Source organism: Calonectris borealis, chromosome 1, assembly GCF_964195595.1.
Source record: "Calonectris borealis chromosome 1, bCalBor7.hap1.2, whole genome shotgun sequence".
NCBI lineage: Eukaryota > Metazoa > Chordata > Aves > Procellariiformes > Procellariidae > Calonectris > Calonectris borealis.
In genome coordinates, this window is record NC_134312.1 from 126,420,918 (window position 1) to 126,441,424 (window position 20,507).

The following is a 20,507-nucleotide window of genomic DNA, read 5'->3' on the forward strand; positions in this document are numbered from 1 at the left end:
GTCCTATGGAATAAGAGAGTTACAGTAGGTGCAAGATCTAAGGCAGTCAAATTAATTAGCATTTTCCCTCTGTTGATTGAGTAACTTGATGGTAGGTGGTGTAGCCGAGATGTAAATTACCTCATTGGTATGATCATAAAAATTCAATAAAATGAAATATTATCAGAGTTGGTTATTAGTTTTAAAAAGTAAGGAAGTACTTTTACTCAGCTCGTCCCAGCATGAGTTGAGAATAGAAGCACAAGGTAGAATATTTGCTTCCACATGTGTAGCAGGAGTCATTAAAGTTGATGGAAGTATTGTAATAATTAGTCATTACTGCTCTTCTACTGTAGTACCATTAGGTTCTGATAGGTGGTTGTAAGTTTATTTTTACCAAGTATTTCTGAAAGTCTTGGAAGCACTGGAATACGGGCAGTGCTGGTCACTGCCTTTTCCCAATCAGTTCTGAGCCAGCTGATACCTCAGCATTTCACTGACATAGGCTTTATCATGTTTGTAGTTCCACGCCAGAGGGAGCTTTCTAACCTCACCACAGCAAATTTTCAATCCAGGACAGTATGCCCATGGTACAAATATCAGTTTCAATTTCTAATGGGGTAAATTAAATGCTATTAGAATAAGTTCCTGGAAGTAATTCTGTTGTTTCAGTCTCTGACTTCATTATGAATATGCAGAAATCATCAGCACTCACCAAGCCTCCCAAAGTCTGTTCTAATCTATTGGAATTTTGAATTTACGGCATTATTGTAACTTCATATAGCACTTGAAAACAAATCAGTGAGACCAGCAGAAAATAATTGCAGCTAACTGTTTGTTGTAGCCTTATATGGGTAGATACAATTATCTCAGGAACTAAACTTTGTAGTTCTGTATACATTCAAAGTCCAGGGATAATAGTGTGCTTCTTTGGTAAATAAGAGAGTGACAAAGATTTGCTTAAATACTTAACCTGACCTTCATTCACAAAGATTTCTGTGGGTAAGATTTAGTCTAGATCTGAGAGAAATGATTGGAAAAGACAGGTTTTGCTAATTGTCTATCTGATATATCAGAAGCTATTTGGAAACTGAAAGTATTCTAAATTTTACGTCTCCTTGACTTCCCTGAAAGAAAGGGCTCGTTACAAATGGTGTTTGTCACTATTCTGAGGCTGATTTTGGGTGAGTATTTCTGTGTCATGACATGCTTGAAGAAGAATTGCGTATTACCTTTCCATGAGACATAACTTGACTCTCTGAAAATGCAGTAGTAACTGATAGCTCTCTTGACTTCAGTATCTAAGAGCAGTACATTTCTAGCTTAGAAATGTTGCACTTTCTAGTGGCTTTATTGAGCGATACTAACCTTAAGTATTTTGTTCTGGCATTGTGGATATGACAGTCTGTGAAGGAGATAGGACATTCTGAAAAAAGAGAAATGTCTCTTTTTGAGAGATGCAGCCTGGGTTTACTGAAGTGTCCGTCATCCAAAATAGTCCTATTGAACAAGGACTGTAAATACAACTATTGATTTGCTTCAAACTGTGTTTTCCATCATTGGCACCTCAAGTATTACATGTATCTGCACAGCAAAGTGACTTATAAGAGTGATGAATAGGAGCTGTATTGAAATCTGTCAGTTGCTGAGTCATGCTTTCCAAAAATGTTGCTGACAAAGTAGATGTAAATGATTTTCCTGTAAAATCCTCTGAAGAGAAATTTGGTCCTTTGTTACATTAACACAGTGGTAGGTAGCTCCTTCCAGATTGGCTGTGGTAATGGAAAAGATTAACTTACTGTTATGTTTTTTAGTAGTACTCTCTAACCTGATTCAGTTCTGATAAGCCAGGTTACTGTACATGGTGGCTTAGGCAACTGAACTGATCACTGAAAGTGCCAACCTTCAGTACAGATGTTGGTGAAAAGTAGCTGTAATTGATAATTTCTTCATCTCACTCTACTGGATCTGAAAAGGAAATCTGCCTGTTGTCTCAGGAGGATGGTGAATTATTGAGCTTCAGTCTACATGGACTCAGAGGTGGCCTTGATTTCAAATGCAAAGGAATATTCATTAAGATGTAAGCATAGTTATTACTTCCTCAGTTATGGGAATTTGGGATATTAATTTGACTTTGAGCCAGACTGTATCCCCTTGTCAGGTATGTTTTTTATAATTATCTTAATATAGCATTTCTCTTGTAATTCAACTAGTCTTTGCTACAACTTCTTCTATCTATCTATACCAAACCAGAAAAAATATACAGATGGACAAAACTGGGGTGCATGGAAGTCCAAATATGCGCATATTATTTAGTTCATTAGCTTTTCCTATATGTTTTACAAATTATTGTAATATCACTTTGGTGTGGGTTTCTCAATGTGCATGGTTATTTTTGGTGGCTCTGAGGACATCATAGATAGCTTCAGTCACAGAATATAATGCTTTTACAGTCCCGTCCTTTCGTTCAATTTCAGAAAGACATTTTTAGCAATCATCTATTGCAAAACATTGTTTTCCCAGTTTGTTTGCTTGGTACAATGTCTAATCCCTATTAAGAGGTTAACAGTGTAGTATTTTTTAGTCGGTGAGCTTAGAATTATTGTAATAACTTATGAACTAATCATCTCTGTATCCTATTTTAGGACATTATTACTTAGGCACTAATTTCAGTTTAAAGAAATTCAATTCAGTGTGATTTTTATAGGTAAATTTATATGTAAATTTACACCTGAAACTCATTTCACTATTAGCTTGTGATATTAAAAGTCCTGTGCACAATTTTTCCTTCTAGTTAGTTTCTTGTGCTGTAATAGTGACAAGAATGGATTCCTTACTAAGCAAGTTTTACAAATATATAATTTGCTTAAGGTGTTTAGTCCTAGGTTTCAAGTAGTTAAATTTGCTGTTCTGATAAAGACTTAACTTTGATGAACAGTTGGTGCCTTTTTGCAAGCTGATATTTTGTAAGGCAAAATATGCCAAGTTAAATGGGAAAATACAGTATCAAGATAATGGCGATGCTGTGATTCTCTGTTGTGATAACCCTGGAAAGGAGGGGGTTGTCTTGGCAATTAGTTTACATCACAGAGAGAAGAAAAAAAAAAAAGGTCTTGTATGGTGAGGGGGGTCGTTCACTTCACAAAGATCTGCTCCATTAACCTATGAGTGAGTAGGAAGCTGGAAGGACTTATCCCCTCAAGACATAGGAGGTTAGGACTTCCATGTGTCTGAACGATCAATGCAAGAAAGGCCCAGCTGAGTGTGGACATGTGGGTCTGGATTAGAAGTGTGTGTAGAGAGAATTGGTGAGGTGAGGTGCGTGTTGGAGGCACGTTGCATCAAGCAGTTCAAGAGCCAGCTCTGATTTCTAAAATGAATTTGACCAAACTGGGCTGAATGATGTTCAGCACGGCCCTGAAACTCTGTCATCAACTCTGCTATCAACTCACTTGAGCCTCTTTTGTTCCAAGAAATGGAAATGAATAATAATGAGTACACAACAGGAGACTCTAGCTTAACTCCTACTACTGACATAAAAAACCAATGATGGTGACATTGAAAGCTCTGATCATTTTTAGCCTACGGAAGATAGAAGGCCAAGATCTTTTTTTTCAAGAATATTGACACCATTGCAAGTTCAGTCTTTGAGTAAGAAATGTTCCTGCTTGTCATCAGGTGCGGCACAGAGAAAGAAGGCACGTGTTACTTGTCAGTCTAGAAGAACAAGGATTTGGACAAGGACCTACAAAGGAAAGAATTTCTGCTGCGTTATCTCACCAGGCCTATCAAAATAACTTTCTTACCACTTACCTGACTTGAAAATTTGCTTCTATAGCAATAGCCTGGCAAACTCGAGAGCAAGTACAAATGCTTTCTCCTCAAGGTCCATGGACTTGAAAAGCTGCAAACAAATGCAGAGTGAATGTCATCTCCTTAACGAAACTGGATTTTAATTGAAAAGAGTTGTTCTACAGCATTAAGAAGTGTAGTTAGTCTCTTAGAAACTTTGGCCAGATAGTGCTTTTATTGACACCTTATGATGGTTAGAATAGGATTATTACTGAGATTTGAAAACAGAGAAATGTTATGCACAGTAATTTTAGAATGTGTCCATCTTCCTAGAAGCTACCTTGTCGAAGTTAGAGGAGGATTACTTGGTAGTTCAGTGCGGTGCATATATTAATAAAATGTAAAATTACATATTATGGACTTAAATCCTTTAGGACTTGTTGCTAAAAGAAGGATGTAGAGAATGGTATGATGAGAAAATCTTTGGTATAAAATTTGTCAGGAAAATATTGGGGAAGAGTGGCTGGAAAGCTGCCCAGAGGAAAAGGACCTGGGGGTGCTGATTGACAGCCGGCTGAACATGAGCCGGCAGTGTGCCCAGGTGGCCAAGAAGGCCAATGGCATCCTGGCCTGTATTAGAAACAGTGTGGCCAGCAGGAGCAGGGAAGTGATTGTGCCCCTGTACTCGGCACTGGTGAGGCTGCACCTCGAATACTGTGTTCAGTTTTGGGCCCCTCACTACAAGAAGGACATGGAGGTGCTGGAGCGTGTCCAGAGGAGGGCAACGAAGATGGTGAAGGGCCTGGAGCACAAGTCTTATGAGGAGTGGCTGAGGGAACTGGGGTTGTTTAGCCTGGAGAAGAGGAGGCTGAGGGGAGAGACCGCATCGCGCTCTACAACTACCTGAAAGGAGGTTGTAGTGAGGTGGGTGTTGGTCTCTTCTCCCAAGTAACTAGCGATAGGACGAGAAGAAATGGCCTCAAGTTGCACCAGGAGAGGTTTAGACTGGACATTAGGAGAAATTTCTTTACTGAAAGAGTGGTCAGGCCTTGGAACAGGCTGCCCAGGGAAGTGGTTGAGTCTCCATCCCTGGAAGTATTTAAAAGATGTGTAGATGAGGCGCTTAGGGTCATGGTTTAGTGGGCATGGTGGTGTTGGGTTGACGGTTGGACTCGATGATCTTAGAGGTCTTTTCCACCCTTAATGATTCTATGATTCTATTTCAGCACACAGGTATAATAACACAAAAGATCAATCAATGATGGTGAGCATCTTTTGAAGCAAAATCTTGATAACAGAGTATTACACCTGTACATAGGTTCAGGCTATTAGTGTAGGATAAAGCGTAAGCAGTCAATTGTTTTTTCAGGTTCCACAGAGAATAAATGTTATCTCATATTTACATTTCATTTTATTTTATTTTACCTTATATTGGATTATTTTAAATGACCTGCACTGGACAAGAAGTGAATCACAGCAAGTTCTAAAGGAATAAAAACATGATATATTGCACCAGAATGGCTCTATCTTGGGCATTGGCAGTCTTGATGCAAGAAGCAGTTTGAGGAGTGAGATTAATTCTCTTCTTTTTTCAACTGTTACATTTTTCCTCTATCAAAATGTTTATAAAAAATACAACACTGAAATGTGGATGTAAATTTATGACTATAAATATCTTTGGAACTTGCCTATGATGTTACTCCTTTGTATTCTTTCTGATAAAATGGTACGTTCAGGAAAAATAATACTCTTAGCAATTGCATGGGTGTTTTGTTATTTATCCTAGTACTATGCCTCCATAACAATCCATTAAGGACCAGAAATGTACAATATGTATACATGCTGTTGGTAAATATACATCTGCTCTTATTACCATCCATGAAGTAGCAGATCTTAGAAACGTTTATAGCAATTCCAGGGAAATTTCCTGGGAAATTCCAGGGAAATACATAATACTAGGTATTCATACTAGGTATTCATATTATACTGGCAAGAGAAGACTCTTTTACGTTAAGCTAATGTTGGCAATATAAAAACTCCTTTGTGTACAAGGTTACAAAGTTTTCTTTGATAGCTGCTGCTTTTTTCCTAAATAAGCAGTCCAATATTTCCTTTTTACTGTAAAAGTATTTCTTCAACACAGCATGTAGATGTTTTACTATAAAATTGTTATGAAGCCTTTAGCAATAAAATGGTAGATAGATTTAGAAATTTGTTTACACCAGTAAAAACTATTAATCTGAGCTTTAAAATATTTTATGGCAAATTTAAATCCCATCTTACTGATGCAAGGCACTTGAATGATTTAAATTGTTGGTGTAATCTTGCCATCTGTAGAACATTAAATGTGTTTTATGTGTGTTCCAGTAGTCATTTTCTATAAATATAAATATAAATATATAGAAATTTACCAAATCATAGGCAGGCTGGTTTAAAGCAGAGTGAGGCAGCTGTGTGTGGGGTTGTAAAGTATTTCATGTTCAGTTTTTAGTGTATTATTAATTTTAATAGATATTTTATCTTTTTCTCCTTTCATATTGCAGTTTGAATTATTTACTTATTACAAAAATGTATATGGCAAAATTTTGCTGTGAGAACCAAATCACCATATGTTAAAAAAACAAAACAAAACACTTGCATTTTGAAATAAACTGCTTGGTTAGAGCAAAGGAAAGAGACCAAAATAGGGATAGAGATAAATATAGATACAGAGAAATAAAGACATATATTTGGTTTTGGATTTTGCAGATTTTATATAGATGAACATACATGAATAGAACATATGTATTTTGAACTGCAAGTATGCATCCTGAGTTGTGACAGTGGACTTTCTTCATTAATATATTCCTTCCTGTCTGAAATGTTTTGTTTCATAAAGTGTATTGATATTTACACACAAAAGGTACATAGGATGGATTTACACTATTTTTAACTTTACAGTGAAGAAGGAGGTCACTGGAACACTGCTGAAATATAGCAGTGTTTCAAGGGCTGCTCAAGAATGCAATGTAGGAGCTGTGCAGAGTGAGCCACCTCTGCCCAATTCCTGCTCATCTTAAAGGTGTTCCATGTGTAAAGTATGCATATTTATCTAATCAGGCCATAGTTTGGCTCCCTTGTATTATAGTAACTGGAATTTAATATGCGTCTTTAATAGTAGCCATGTTTTCCAGATGGTCAAGAAAAGATGGTCCTTGCCTGAAGTGTTCATAGACTTTGAACAGAAAGATATGGAGACCACTAGTAAGGGAAATGGCAAAAAGGAACAAGAGAGGGAATGTTTATTGCGGTAGTATTGTTTTAATGTCAAGTGTTATGATGTAACTTAAAAATTAAGAGGAACAGATCCTGCAGAATTCAGCCTGAATCGATTGCCAGCTTGCAAAGTGGACATTTTCAACTGTCTGTGCTTGGCTGTTACGAGATGGCTTGCAGGGTTTACCTGGTTGGGACTACAGCAGATCTGCCTGAAAGATGTATTTTGGCAAGCCTCAGCCATGTCTTGGAAGGTGAAGTAGCTTGTTAGAATGCAGACTGGCCAGGGAGATTTGAATTTTTCCTTATTTATGGAATTTAAAAGTTTACAATTTGAAGATTGGCTGAAATGTCTCTTGCTGCAACTTCTCTTTTTTGGGTTAGTTCACACATTAAACAAAGGTGCAGCCCGTTTTTGCATAAGTGTAAATCATGAGTAAGCATCTTTCTTACACTTATTTGGAAAGATGTGTAAAGGCTCACAATTCATTTTGTGTTTTTGTTTTTGTTTTTGTTTTTGTTTTGTTTTTGTTTTTTTTTCCCTAGGATAGTGTTGGAATTCATATTCCCATTACTAATCCTGCAGATAAAATTCTCCAGCTGAACGTGGTGCTGGAGAATCAGTCACTTTGTGGACAAAAGGCTTTCACTCTTAGGCCCAAACAAACATTTTTCTATCAACTAAAGTTTTCCCCAGCTGTTGTTGGCACTTCAGATGGAAGGTAAGTTGCAGAGTTTTGATACTTGTGGTTGTGGCTCTTGTACTAATAAGTGAACTACTTTCATTGAAACCTCTGTCACTTGATGTAGGTATCGTCCTAAAAAAACCCCACAAAATGTAATAAATGGAATTTTAAAAATTTCAAACTTTAAATATATTTTATCCCAAACAGCAGCTTTCCTCTGAGGGGAAAAACCTGGCTGACAGGTAGTAGAATAACCCCTAGTTATTCTAGTTCACTGGAATTCAGTGAACAATGTTTTAGAAATTTTCTTAATATTACAAGTCCCCTCTGAAAACTTCAGATGGATTGTTATTTTTTTAAGTTTGTAAGTTCCATAAGGGGAATAACATGATTTCATTTTTCTTCTGGGAAGGAATGAAACTATAACAACATAACTAAAACCAGGTAAAGAACCCTTTAACAGTCTTCACATAAATCCATTTAGCTTCAGAATCTTCCATTAATTAACAATGATCTACTAAATGAATATGGAGAGGTTTTAAATTACAAATTTTTCATTACATTGGAAATCCCAATGAAACCATGCAGGTATGATAATTAGCAATACAAAGACAGATGACCTCTTGGTCTTAGTTTCAGCTAAGCCAGTTCAGAAGTAACTGAAGAGTACAGAATTGCAAAGCTTATTTTCCTGGAATTTGGTTAGCAAAGCATTATTTAGTTGAAGGGCTGATTGAAAAACAATTCCCTGTTTTTCAATGATATCAATTGACTGGCAAAAATATGGGGATGGGGAGGAGGGTGAGGTGATGGTTTATGAGGAGGGCAGAGACAGATGACCTGTATTCAAAAACCCAATATTTACAAAGCCAAAATCCATGTATTTCAAAGTTTTTTCAATTTGCTTGTATGATTTTTCCAAAGACCAGAACAATAGCAGGTTATCATTGTACAATACAGCTTTCAAGCAATACTGTTTTATAAAAATGAGTACTATTATCACTCTAGTAAATATTTTTTTCTGTGAGAATTTGTAGAATTTATGCATTCCGAAGCTGCAAATGAGAATAGACCTCATTTTTTCATACCAGATAATATTTCTTATTTCTGGTATTTTTTCGAGTGCAGAGTTTCCAAATAATAAAATAAAGGTTTGTTTTAACTGGCAAAACTTTGGGCTCAGCTGATTGGTAGGCTGGGACTTAGGGGAATATATGCAAAGATGACATAAAGCACACCTGTACATATTCAATACAATTATGCAGTACTGTACTAGAAAGCTGTCTAATAGCTGCTTTAAATTGCAATAGCTCCCAAGGACTACAATTACAGCTGGACAGAGGTACTTCCACATTACATCCACACTATTATCCTTTTTTCTGAAGCCATGCTCTGTTTCCTTTGCTATGTTAGCAGCTGGGAAGAAATGTTATAAAAGTGTTTGTGGCAGGTGTACCTTTTCAAATGGATGATTCTTTCCTAAGCTGTTTTATGCTCACTTTAAAGGCTCTGTTGGCACAGAGGATAGTCTGGGACCATAAAGTCACAGAACAGACATAGTTATCTATCATTTAGAACAAGAACTGGTCCTTAGTGGGTCATGGGTTTGCACAGTGCATTTCATGTAAGTTTTTATATGCTTACAGTGCTTTGGTTTAATGTTATTATGACTCTGCTACTCAAAAAAACATGAAATAGAAAAAGAAATCTGCAATAGGAAAGGAATGTGTTAGAATGTCTGTCACAGAAATATACTGCTGTACATATCTCACCTAGCAGCAAGCAATTTTCAGTCATGACAATATTTGATTGTATATCAAAACAATATATTGGATATTCCTTTGAAGCATATCCCTTTCTCATGCTCATATAAATGTGTCTATGTCTATTCCACAGTTTTCATCACTAGATTTGAAAGGATTTTCCTTTTTAAAATTAGTGAATACTATTTCTATTTCTTTGTCCTTTGAGTTCAAAAAGGCTAGAAAGAAAATACTGTGACATTGAAATGAAATTAAAGCTTACTTTTGTAAGTTAGCAGTTGAAATGCTTTTGAGTTGTATTTTTGAAAAAACAAACAAGCAAACAAAAAAACCAAACAACCTTTTTTGCTAAAATGTTAAGAAAGGTGAAGAAGAGATTTTGTTGCATTCAGATACCAGCAAGAAGTGTTATGGGAAAACTGGGAGCAAATTAAAGGACTCATTGTTTTGAACTCATTACGTTTTTCCTGAATTTTAATCTGTATATTTTTAATTGTCTGCACAAAAGCTGTGTCATATTAAGCTTATGTATCTGTTTTTAGTGTCATATTCCTGTCAGATATGGTTGGAGAGTTTTGGTATGCACTGAAGTTGATTGTAGAGAAACCATTGCCAACTAGTCTACCTGAAATAGAATGTGAGCTTGGAAAGTAAGTATGTAGTTCACAGTGCTGAACTTGGTAACTGGTTTGAAGTACCATGGAAAACATATGAAGAGTTTACATCAAAAAGCCAGAATAGTGCTGTATATGTACTATAGTAGTTTGCAGATAATTTTCATAGATATATGTGTAGATAGGTGAAATTCTCCTTGCAGAAAAACAATTGAAATGGAATTGTAGCCTATATGTAGACTTCCTCTGAAGTCTATATCTAGAAATCACTCTGAAAAGACTGCAGAATGTAATCATAAAGATCCATAATACAGAGTTGTGTAGGTTTGTTTTATTTCCTGTTTCTTTTGTCTTTCTGAACTAGGAATATATCTGACAGTCCTGCTTTACAAATGCTTGTATATCAATTTCTTTTAACCTCTTAAGAAATGGCAAAGTAATACAACTTCTGTCCTGCAGATCCTAGGGGTAGACATGGTTGGAACACTGCAAGTGTTAAGAAAATGAGCTACTTAGAGCAGGCAGAGAAATGAACCCAATTTTTGTCTTTCTTAACTAAATTTCATCTTGCATTTTGATAGCATAATTTTCAGTTCTGACTTTCAAGACAGAAATAAAAACTTTTAGGATAAGGCTTTCAAGAATGCCAGAATTTCAGTAGTGCTCTTCCACCTATTACCTCTCCTTAGTAGTAGGTTCTGTGGACACACTGCTCTTCTGAATGCTGAATTCCACTTAGTTATGTATACCTTATCTTTGACTAACTCTATTATTAATATACATTACAGACTGAGCAAAAAATGTTGTTATTTCTATTATGTCATTAGCACAATGTCCTCTTCTTGAAGTGCAAAATCTTGGACAATGGCAATTGATGATGGCATTGAGATTACAGTTAAATTACTGAGAATTGTTCTACCTGCTGAAAAGATGAGATAGTCTTAAGTAAATTGGCTGCATTAATATATGCTGAATATGTAAAGGCAATGCAGGCAGACATTTATGTGTTGTCTGTTTAAGAAAGGTATCAATTTGTTTTGTTTCAAATGGGTGTACTTTCTTGCTAAATTCCCAGAGACGTGGACTATAAATGTCATAAAATGTCTGAAGCATTTCTGGTTGGTGAAGCTTTGTAGTTCTTTAAGAGACTAACTTCCATTCTACCACCTTTTCCTTGAATGTGGAAGAAGCATTGTCATATGTGATATCCTTCTAAGAATAATGTTTTTCATTATGTGCTCGCTTCATTCTTTTTGCTATCAATCTGAAAAATTTAAGAATTTGTGTCCTTGAAACATCACTTGGAACTGGATTAGGAGCCAAGAATCCATTGATACACTTAGAATCAATTTCTAACCAATTCTTGAAAGAGAAAAGAACAAATTCTAAGTTTATCTTTTAATCCTTCTTCAGATACCCTAACATTCTGGGTTTATCACAGTCAGATCTGCTTTTTGTTTCTGTCAACTGAAACACATCCTTTAGCGTATGCCTCTAAGCAAGGAAACCTTCTCCTTGATATTCTCCATCTTCATTTATCCATCCTATTATTGGCTCCACAGTGGAGTCATTGAAGACGAGCCAGTCAAGTGATGTTCACAGTGGTCTTGAATTTACTGTCATATGCAACAACTTCTTCTAGTATAACCACAGTAGTCGATCTCTGTGGGGTGGTAGAGGTTCTTAATGGACTTTGATCACTTGAAGAACCTCTACCGGTCAAATAGTTGCTTACTGAAATTTCAGATATTCCAACATAGTTTTCCCTTTGTATTATGTATGAAAGAGACCAGATAAGAAAGTAAAGGCTAGAGGTGGTAAATGTGAAAAATGGGAATTATCAAGTGAATCTGAAGTTCTTGTGTGAAAGTTTCCTAGTATTTCTCTACTTTCTGCTGTTGAGACCTCAGCGATACAATGCTTTGACAGTGTTAGTCAAAAACAAGTCTGCCACTCAGCTGGGGATTTATATCACTGCATATGTTGGAAGAAGCCCACCTGCACACAAGTTTTAGGGCCTGAAGTTACAGTCGTAAAGCTTAACTGAAATGCCTTCTCTTCTGAATGTTGCTTTTTATATTTTCTTTTTGCATATCGAAAAAATATGACTAATTTTTTCCAGAGGATAAATATGTGGAGCAATCTGGCAGTTGACCTGCCACAGCTTTGACTAGAGGGAATATCCGTTAGGTAGATAAATTACAGCAAAACCAATATATGTATCTCATTTTTCAAACTTTTCTTATTCACTGTTTTCACTGATTCACCTTGAATCTCTTTTCTGTGTCCCTTGGTGTTATAACAAGAATGTGATTTATGGTCATCTGTCTTTGTTAAAGGCAAATAATACCTTATTTTGATCAGAGGAATTTTTGGAAGTCTTATAAATTCTTTTGAAAATTGTGCTTCTTATTGAAGGTATCTTGTGTTTGTTTATTCTTTAATTAAAAATAAAGAAGGAAAGTCTGTAAAATAGAGTGCCAGCTGATTAAAGTAGGCAATCAGCATACTCAGTCTTTGCTCTGGGACAGCCGCAATACTCATTAAAATACATAATCTACATGTGCCACATAATGATTTACCATTATGCTATAATGAACAATGCAAGAATTGTACAAAATGAAACAGATTTTGAGTCCATGCAAAGGAAGAACGAGGAGGGAAGCAGGCAGAACCTCCATTGAAATGGCTGGCATGGAACACTAAGTTTGTTTTGAGATCTCAAGGTTACAAGATGATCAAGAAGAATGGTTGCCTAGTGGCACTAAATCAAAAGCTATTGGCAGCACCACTTAATTACAAGCTTTTCCTGTAAACCATTGCTTAGACAAAAAGGAGTTACAGATATCATTTATCTGATCATCTTTAATTTCTGTCCAGTGCTTTTCCGGAGGCAGACTATGAGTCCATGGATAGACTACAGAATAATAAAACATACTTAAAATTATTTTACTTTTTGGAACCAAATTTTTTTGTTGGCCTTGGCACTCTGAATTATCTATTTGACTAAAATGTTTTATTCCAAAGTTAGATCTACAGAAATTAAGGAAAGAAAGGTGAGACATAAATCTGCAAGGAGCCTAGGAATAAATGTGAAGCTGGGGTATTGGAGACACTAGAATTCATTTCCACATCCTCCTATCTAAAAGTTAGGCATCAAGTTTAAGGCATTAATTCTAGGTTCCTCCTGTAGACAATGAAAAGTCATTCCACGTCTTAGTGATCTACATTAGGACCAATTCTCCCTGAAAATCTTTTTCTCCATGTTGAGTATTGAGGAAGCTAGACAGTCCTTTTAACCAACTAGTTTAAAGTAACTTCCTGGCAACTGAAGTACAACAAGACAAATTCTGCTCTTATGAATGACCCAAGTATTAGAACGGTTATTGCTACCAATTTTTATTATTATTAATAATTATAAATAATATTAATTAATGTTATTACCCATACTAGTGGAAAAATACTAATGCAATAAAACATAATTCTTATTTTAAAAAGTATTCATTTTTCAAGAAAGAAAACAAGTGATGAATAATAAAATACAATGGAAGAAGCTTTGTAATTAATAGTCATTGCATATATGTATTTTTTCTAGATGGGCTCGTCTATACATACCTCTCTCTAATCCTACACATGAAACTTTGGAACTAGAAATTATTAACAGCAATCCCAGCAATTTTTCAACTGAGACTGATCCAAAACACCCTGTAAGTAAGATTTCTGCGTTTTCATAAAAGTGATAGAAGAGAGCCTTCTTTTCAAAACATACTGAACAGTATTGTACTGTGCGTTCAGAATGCACAACATAGTCTCAAGGTTTAGAGGCATTATAAGTATGTATTCTAGAGATTTTATAGGTTAAGGATGAAAACAATTAAACTTGAAAAACAACACATGCTGAAGTATAGATGTTTTTTCCCTGGAATGCTTTGTGGAATGGTTTTGAGAAGGACTGCAGTATTGGTTGCAAATAATATTCAGGAGATATTAGAGGAGAAGTTGTAAACAAACTAGCTGTATTAGAAGCTTCACAAGTTTCTAAGAATCAACAGGATAACTAGGTAAATATTTACGTAAGTAAATAAAATGTTAATACAAGAATATAAGAATATCTCATAGTCATGGCAGCTATAACCAACTTGCAGGGCCTGTGAATAAGAGTTTGATCAATTTAGCCGCAAGGAAGCTTCAAGCAAATACCTGGAATAATTTTATTCTCCAAACTCACATTTACCCCAAGACTGATTTCTACTGAGAAAATCTTCATCCTGTTACTGTTATGGACACTACTTTTTCCTCCTCCATCACAGAAGCCCTTCCATCTTGCTGCCTAACATTTTTGTCCTTTCAAGGACTGAGAGTTGTATAGATGGACTCAGCTTTCATATTTTCATTGAGTTGGCTAGAGTTCTAGTTCTAGACCTAGTTCTAGAATCTAGGTCGGGATTCTGAAAAATATTTGTTATTGACCATTGATTACTAGTTAATAGTATAGGTCCTCTAAAGAACTCTTTGGATGTTATTAACAATTAATGCTATTAAATATGTGTCCTTTTTATGGTGGGGAGATGAGAAAAGGGAGGACGGATGCATGGAAACTCTGGTGCAAGAGGTTAGGGGGACCTCTTATTAGGACATGAATATAGAGCCTTTAATGTGAAAAAAGAAAATTAAGAAACCTGTTGTGGACAGGAAAGAAATGGCAATTGCACCTTTTCTAGACATGAGGAAGATAATACCGGGAAGACATACACAAGAGCTGGTTTATTTGTGCAAACTGATATAAGGGTCAGAGGGAGAGGAGAGGAATATTGTAATAAGATCCTAAAATAAAGCTGAGAAGGTAGAAAATGGATTGTATGGGGAAAATAGAGGAACACTACAAAGTCATAATATGCGCATTTTTGGTTTTCAGAAACTAAACAGCTTTCAGCCTCAAATATAGCAGTACAACAAGACCAAATGTTCTTAAAAGGGGATCTAAAGATAACAGCTAAAGGAGATCATGCTTACTGAACTTCCCTATGTTTTGCATACATAGTATTACATTAAGTTAAAAGTATAAAACATGAATTGTTTATTTTAGTCTGTCTTTTATGTCATGCATATTAACACGTCTTCATACATTACCTTAAAACTCGGCAAGTACTATTACTTATCATTTCATTAATTGGTATTTGAATAGGAGCTAAGAAACATAATGGATGCAAACTATATTAATCATCTAGGAGTATTATACATGTTATGTTTAGGTCATTGGCGCAGAAGTGGATTAGATTTAATTATAGTGACTTTTGGCTCCTGCAGATTACATGTTACCTTGTCCAGGAAATCAAAAAAAAAAAACCAAACTCTTCTCTTTTCAGCTTCCTAATTTATCACCAGAGATTCACATATCACGAATAACTATATTACATTGCTTAGGAAAAGACACATTCAACACTAACTGCAGTAATTTTCTTTCTTTTCTTTCTTTCTTTTCTTCTTAATAGAATACTCAATCCTATATATCTTTTATGCATTGAATTCTGAAATGTTCTTTGTAAATTACAGTAGTTTTTCCAGTTAAAGAATAGCTTTGGTGAATTTGCTATAAGCAACTACCTAATATTTATTTCATGTATCTGTCCCTTTTTGAACTTGTTTCTTCTATTGCAGCCCCATGTTTGGAGAGGTAATGTGATTTCCTTCACAGTTTTGATGACAAAAGCAGGGAGTGGCGTTTAAATACCTGCTGCTTCTCCTGAATATGTTGCATCCTAGGTTTAGTCCCTCCATACCGCACTGCGTTCAACTTCCAGAAGATTACTGCTTATTCTTATAAACTGTAACCTGTGTTTCAGGTATTAGTTTATATTAATACCTGTTTCAATGTCTCTGTGATGTGTGGAAGAAGTTTCCCATCTTAATTATTCAAGTTTCTACTCTCTTTCAAGGAAATAATGCTTCCTTGTCAGCAGAAAAATTCTGATTTGAGTGATCCTCAGATAAAATGCAACAATAAAGAGCAAATTATTAGAACAACAGATTGAAGATGGGATTGTCCAATTAAGATAAGTAATGTTGAAGAGAATTAGTAGAGTCATTTTAGAATTCTGCATATTCTAAATCAGTAATTTTAGTATTTCATGTAATTATCCATATTTGTTTTTATGTCATCTAAGACGTAGAATTGTTGAAGATATTGGCTGTCAGTCAGAAAATAACTCAAATGGATTTCATCAGTAACGGGTTATGTTAGATAAACCAGATTCAACAGAGATATCAGAGAAAATTTTATCTTGCCTAGAGATTAATTGCCTAAAATGTTAACCAAAATTTTGCCTAATATTTCAGAATTTAAACAAATTTGAATATCATATTTATCATACTTCCATGTATGTCAAAGTTTGTTCCAGTTTCAGTTTGCAACAGAAGGCATTACTGAAATACCACAAGGGATTGTATTTCTATAGATCTGATTCAACTTCAAATACTGACATAATTAATAATAGACTTTCCTGAGGTCCAGTTGAATTACGCTCAAGAATTCCTGAACTTCTGGGTGCTTAATGAAGTCTAAATGAAATTCAAAGGCTTTAAATCTCTTGTCAGCTTCATGTAAATTAGAAACAGCTCCATTAACTTCTTCGTAAACTGATGAAAATGAGAAAAGTATACATATCTTGTTAGGAGCTTTGCAATTGTACCCTAAAACAGCTTTAAAAGGAATATACCATCTTGGTTTTCTTTCAAGAATTTGATAAAAGTTTTAAAGGTTTCCTTTAATGTGATTTGGATTTTCATATCTTTTTTCTTGTTTTTTTTTTTTTTTTTTTTAAAAAAAAAGCTATGCCTAATTTTTGTTTCCCTTCTTGTCAACCTTACACTGTATGGGTTAACTTAACATCTTTATAAATGCTGCCAAATTCTCTAAAAGTTGGAATAGAAGTGAACTCCCATAAGTTTGCTGCAAAATTCCTAACTTGCTTTTCATTAGCATACTGGACATTATGAGTTGCTGCAGGAACAGTCATTGGGATGTTGAGATTTGTGTTTCTTTCCTAACCACAGCTTTATCTCTAGTAGAGAAGGTTCATGTTCAGCATTTAACAGATGAAAATTCTCAATCATCGGTAATGCTATGTTCCCCAACTTACTTCTTTCCTTCTATATATATACATGGACAGATTTCACATGTATGTGTATTATATTTATACACACATATATTTGTGATGTAACTTAAATGTACAAAAACCTCTTACAAATGGGATCATCTATATTGCCAAAAAGAAACATGCTTTCCCTGTAAGTCTTCAGCTTGGTATTCTTCTGGCTTATAACTAGCCTAAACCTTTTTCATGAACCTGTCTTCCATCCTGATCGGCTATGAAACACAATTTTTATTGAGGAAAAATAACTTAATAAAGAACGGCTGGCAGAGAGGAGTGCACTCTCAAAGTCTCTGTGTGCAAGCTTTATTAGTTTGTCAATGACCAAGAGTATTGTTTTGTACGGAGTAGAGAATAAACTTTTAGATTTAATGAAAAATTTCCCTCCTTTGTTGGATTTATAACAGGAATAATGCAAGTGTAGTTCTTCAGACTCAGTTTCTGTATTTGAACAGCTATATCTGAGATCTTATGAAGAGCAATGATACCAGTTCCCTTTCACATGAATATCTTGGAAGACACTTGTTTATGTAAACAAAATGAAAGGCAGGTGATGGGCTAACTTCAGCATATTTCATTGAATGATTGTGGCAAAGTATGACCTTCTTTAAACATGTTGTTAACGTTATTTCTCAATTCTAGTTTTTAAAGCAATTTCTTCTTTGGTTTTCAGTAGAAAGTAAGTTCTTTTTTTTACCCAGCTCTTTATTTCAAAACAAATTACTTTCTGGATACAGTAGAACATCATAGTGTGTAATATAAAATGAATTTTTTAAAACAGATCTATAACGTAAAAAATAAAAATCTTTTCTGCTTTCAGAGCAGGCAGTCTGCTGGGTTATCATAACTCCATGTTGATTATTTAGATTCATTGTGGCAGTGCATTTTCTGTGTAATGATAATATGTCAAGTGATGCTTATTGAAAATGGAATTCCAGTCTGTTTTCATCTTTATGGGAGAATTATTATTCCAAATAATGTAGATCTCTTAGTGAAATTACTAAGAATTTAAAAATTGTAGTTTTAATTTAATCACGTATTCTTATGCTGTGACAACCTGTCTTTACCTTGCTTTTTCATTTCGTTCAAAAGTACCTGGGAGGGGGTAATCATTAAGGTTCTTTCTCCATTTGTAAGTCTTCATTTGATAAATGGGGCTGGTTGGTTTGGACAAAGTGGGAACTAGACTGCAAATCAAAGTAAAAAATCTCAAAAAAATGTCTCTGGATACTGAGCATGCTCAGGAACTCACTGAGAAATGAGCTGTTCAGGCTCCTTTTAGATGATGAACAGCTAAATGAACTCTGGGCAGTGGGGCAGATGGGGATGGAGGTGGTTTGTGGGAGATGACTCTCCCTCAGTCTGTTATTCTGGGTAATACAGAAGCCTTGCAAAAGTGACAAGTGTGGGATGGTGGCAGTTGACTGCTGGTGGCAAATGTGCTTTCAAGTTATCACTCACCTATGGGATGTACGAGACTGTGAAACGTGGGCGACGCAGCAGTGCTGTGCTCCCTGTTTGGGAGGTGTAGGTGCTGTAACAGCCAAGTGGGAGTGGGCCCAGAGTGGTGAGCCGCATGCTCTGTGCCTGAGACCCACCTACTTACCCTTCCAGAAATGTTTTTTGTGATGCAGTGGAAACTGTAAAATTAAATTTGTGAAGTTTGAAAAAAACCAATACCACCCCCTCAATAGACAAGACAGTTAATATCTTCAAACCAATAAACTGTTATGGCAATATTCCAATAAATTATTTTAAAACTTGCCTCCAAAAGAGAAAAATAACATTTCAAGTTTTGTGCATTAGTTGACCACATCTGAGCTCTGTCCTCTCTTCTGCTCAGTCTAGCTCCCACTGCCATTAGCAGGAATATCCGTTGTTCAAGGTACGACAGCATCCCAGTCTGTAATTGTGCTGGTACCCTATAGACACACGCAGAAGATAACTGGCAGGACCAAGATGCCTGTGGCCCTTGCCTGGGTCCAGCTCTGAGATGGCAGGGAAAGCCATGGGGCAGCGAGGAAAAGCAACATAAGCCTCATCAGGGGCCTCCGCCCTGGGCTGGGAGTGGACATCTCTGTCCCTGCTTCACCCTCTGGGACCTCCAGTTTGGCATCAGTGCTGTGGCCATGGCCAGTGGTCCCGGTGCCACAGTGGGCCCTCACTCCTGTCCCCGTCATGGCTCTGCTCACTGTCTTTGGGTGTGTTGGGACAGGGCTACTGATGGAGGTCCCTGCCTTGCTGTGCCGTAAGCTCAAGTCTTCCTCAGCCCCAAGCCAAGCACTGTATCAGGGCGCAGGCAGTCAGACCCCTGGAGTGGGAAGAGGTTGCAGGGCTTGGTGCAGTCAGGCATCTTGCAACCATTAAATGTAGTAAACAAAAATGAATGTTTTAATAACTCCTGTTCACTGCCTGTTAGTGGCCCGTTCTTCCAGGGCTGACATTTCCTTTATAAAAGGGCTTGTCAGTGCCAGCTGTTGTAGAGTGTTGTTTTGACCTTTATTAGTTGTAAATTATATTCATTTTATAAAATACACCTTGAGTGCCCATAATTCCAATCAATTATCTTTTTATATCTTCTTACATGCAAACATTATTTAAACATGTATGATATTAAAAGCCTAGTCCTTTTTTTAATTAAAAAAATAGACGGTAATTGTGTATTCAATTATTCTAGCTGATCGTTCTCTCAATGCATTGGCATTTTTGTTATTCATAATTCTATTCTTTCACTGCTTATCTAGTTCTTAAAAACATTTATGACCCCATTGTAGTCAGCTACTTTGCTTTTCCTGTGCAATTGAGACTGAAGTAGCATACTTCAGTTGAGGAGAAAACTAGCAACACCATTTACAATGTTAGTTTAGATAAAGGTGAGCCGAAGATAGGCAAAGCACTAGTTTATTAAAACCTATTATGTATTTCCCTTATAAGCCAGTTCGTGTCTTTGGAGGTCAATGTGATAACCTTTTAGCGTCAAAAATACAATCAGACACCAAAGTCATGTTTGAACGGTATTTGTGAGAGCTGCTGTCCATGTCCTTGGAGCAATCTGTAACACCAGCTCTGTAGTTTCTGGGGGATGAACGTGCAGTGACTGCCACTGGGATTGTTTACTGCAATACACTTGCTGCCTTAGCAGCCTATACGTGCTGAGAGGAAAGAATGCGTCTGGTGGAACACATTAATCACATAAACATCAACACTGTCGATACAAAGCACAAAACAGAAACAGACTCAAAAAAATTGATTTCAGCCCCCTCCCCT

The 20,507-nt window shown here is 36.0% G+C and overlaps 1 protein-coding gene across 1 annotated transcript in view; it reads left to right on the forward strand.

Annotated features, from left to right (window-relative positions):
- The window catches only part of CFAP47 (cilia and flagella associated protein 47), a 363,705-nt gene that overhangs the window by 256,101 nt on the left and 87,097 nt on the right, over positions 1-20,507 (forward strand). Inside the window, exons 52-54 of the mRNA XM_075174429.1 lie at positions 7,573-7,748; positions 10,018-10,125; positions 13,685-13,796. Coding sequence (XP_075030530.1) covers positions 7,573-7,748; positions 10,018-10,125; positions 13,685-13,796 — 396 coding nt within the window. The remainder of the gene's footprint in view (positions 1-7,572; positions 7,749-10,017; positions 10,126-13,684; positions 13,797-20,507) is intronic.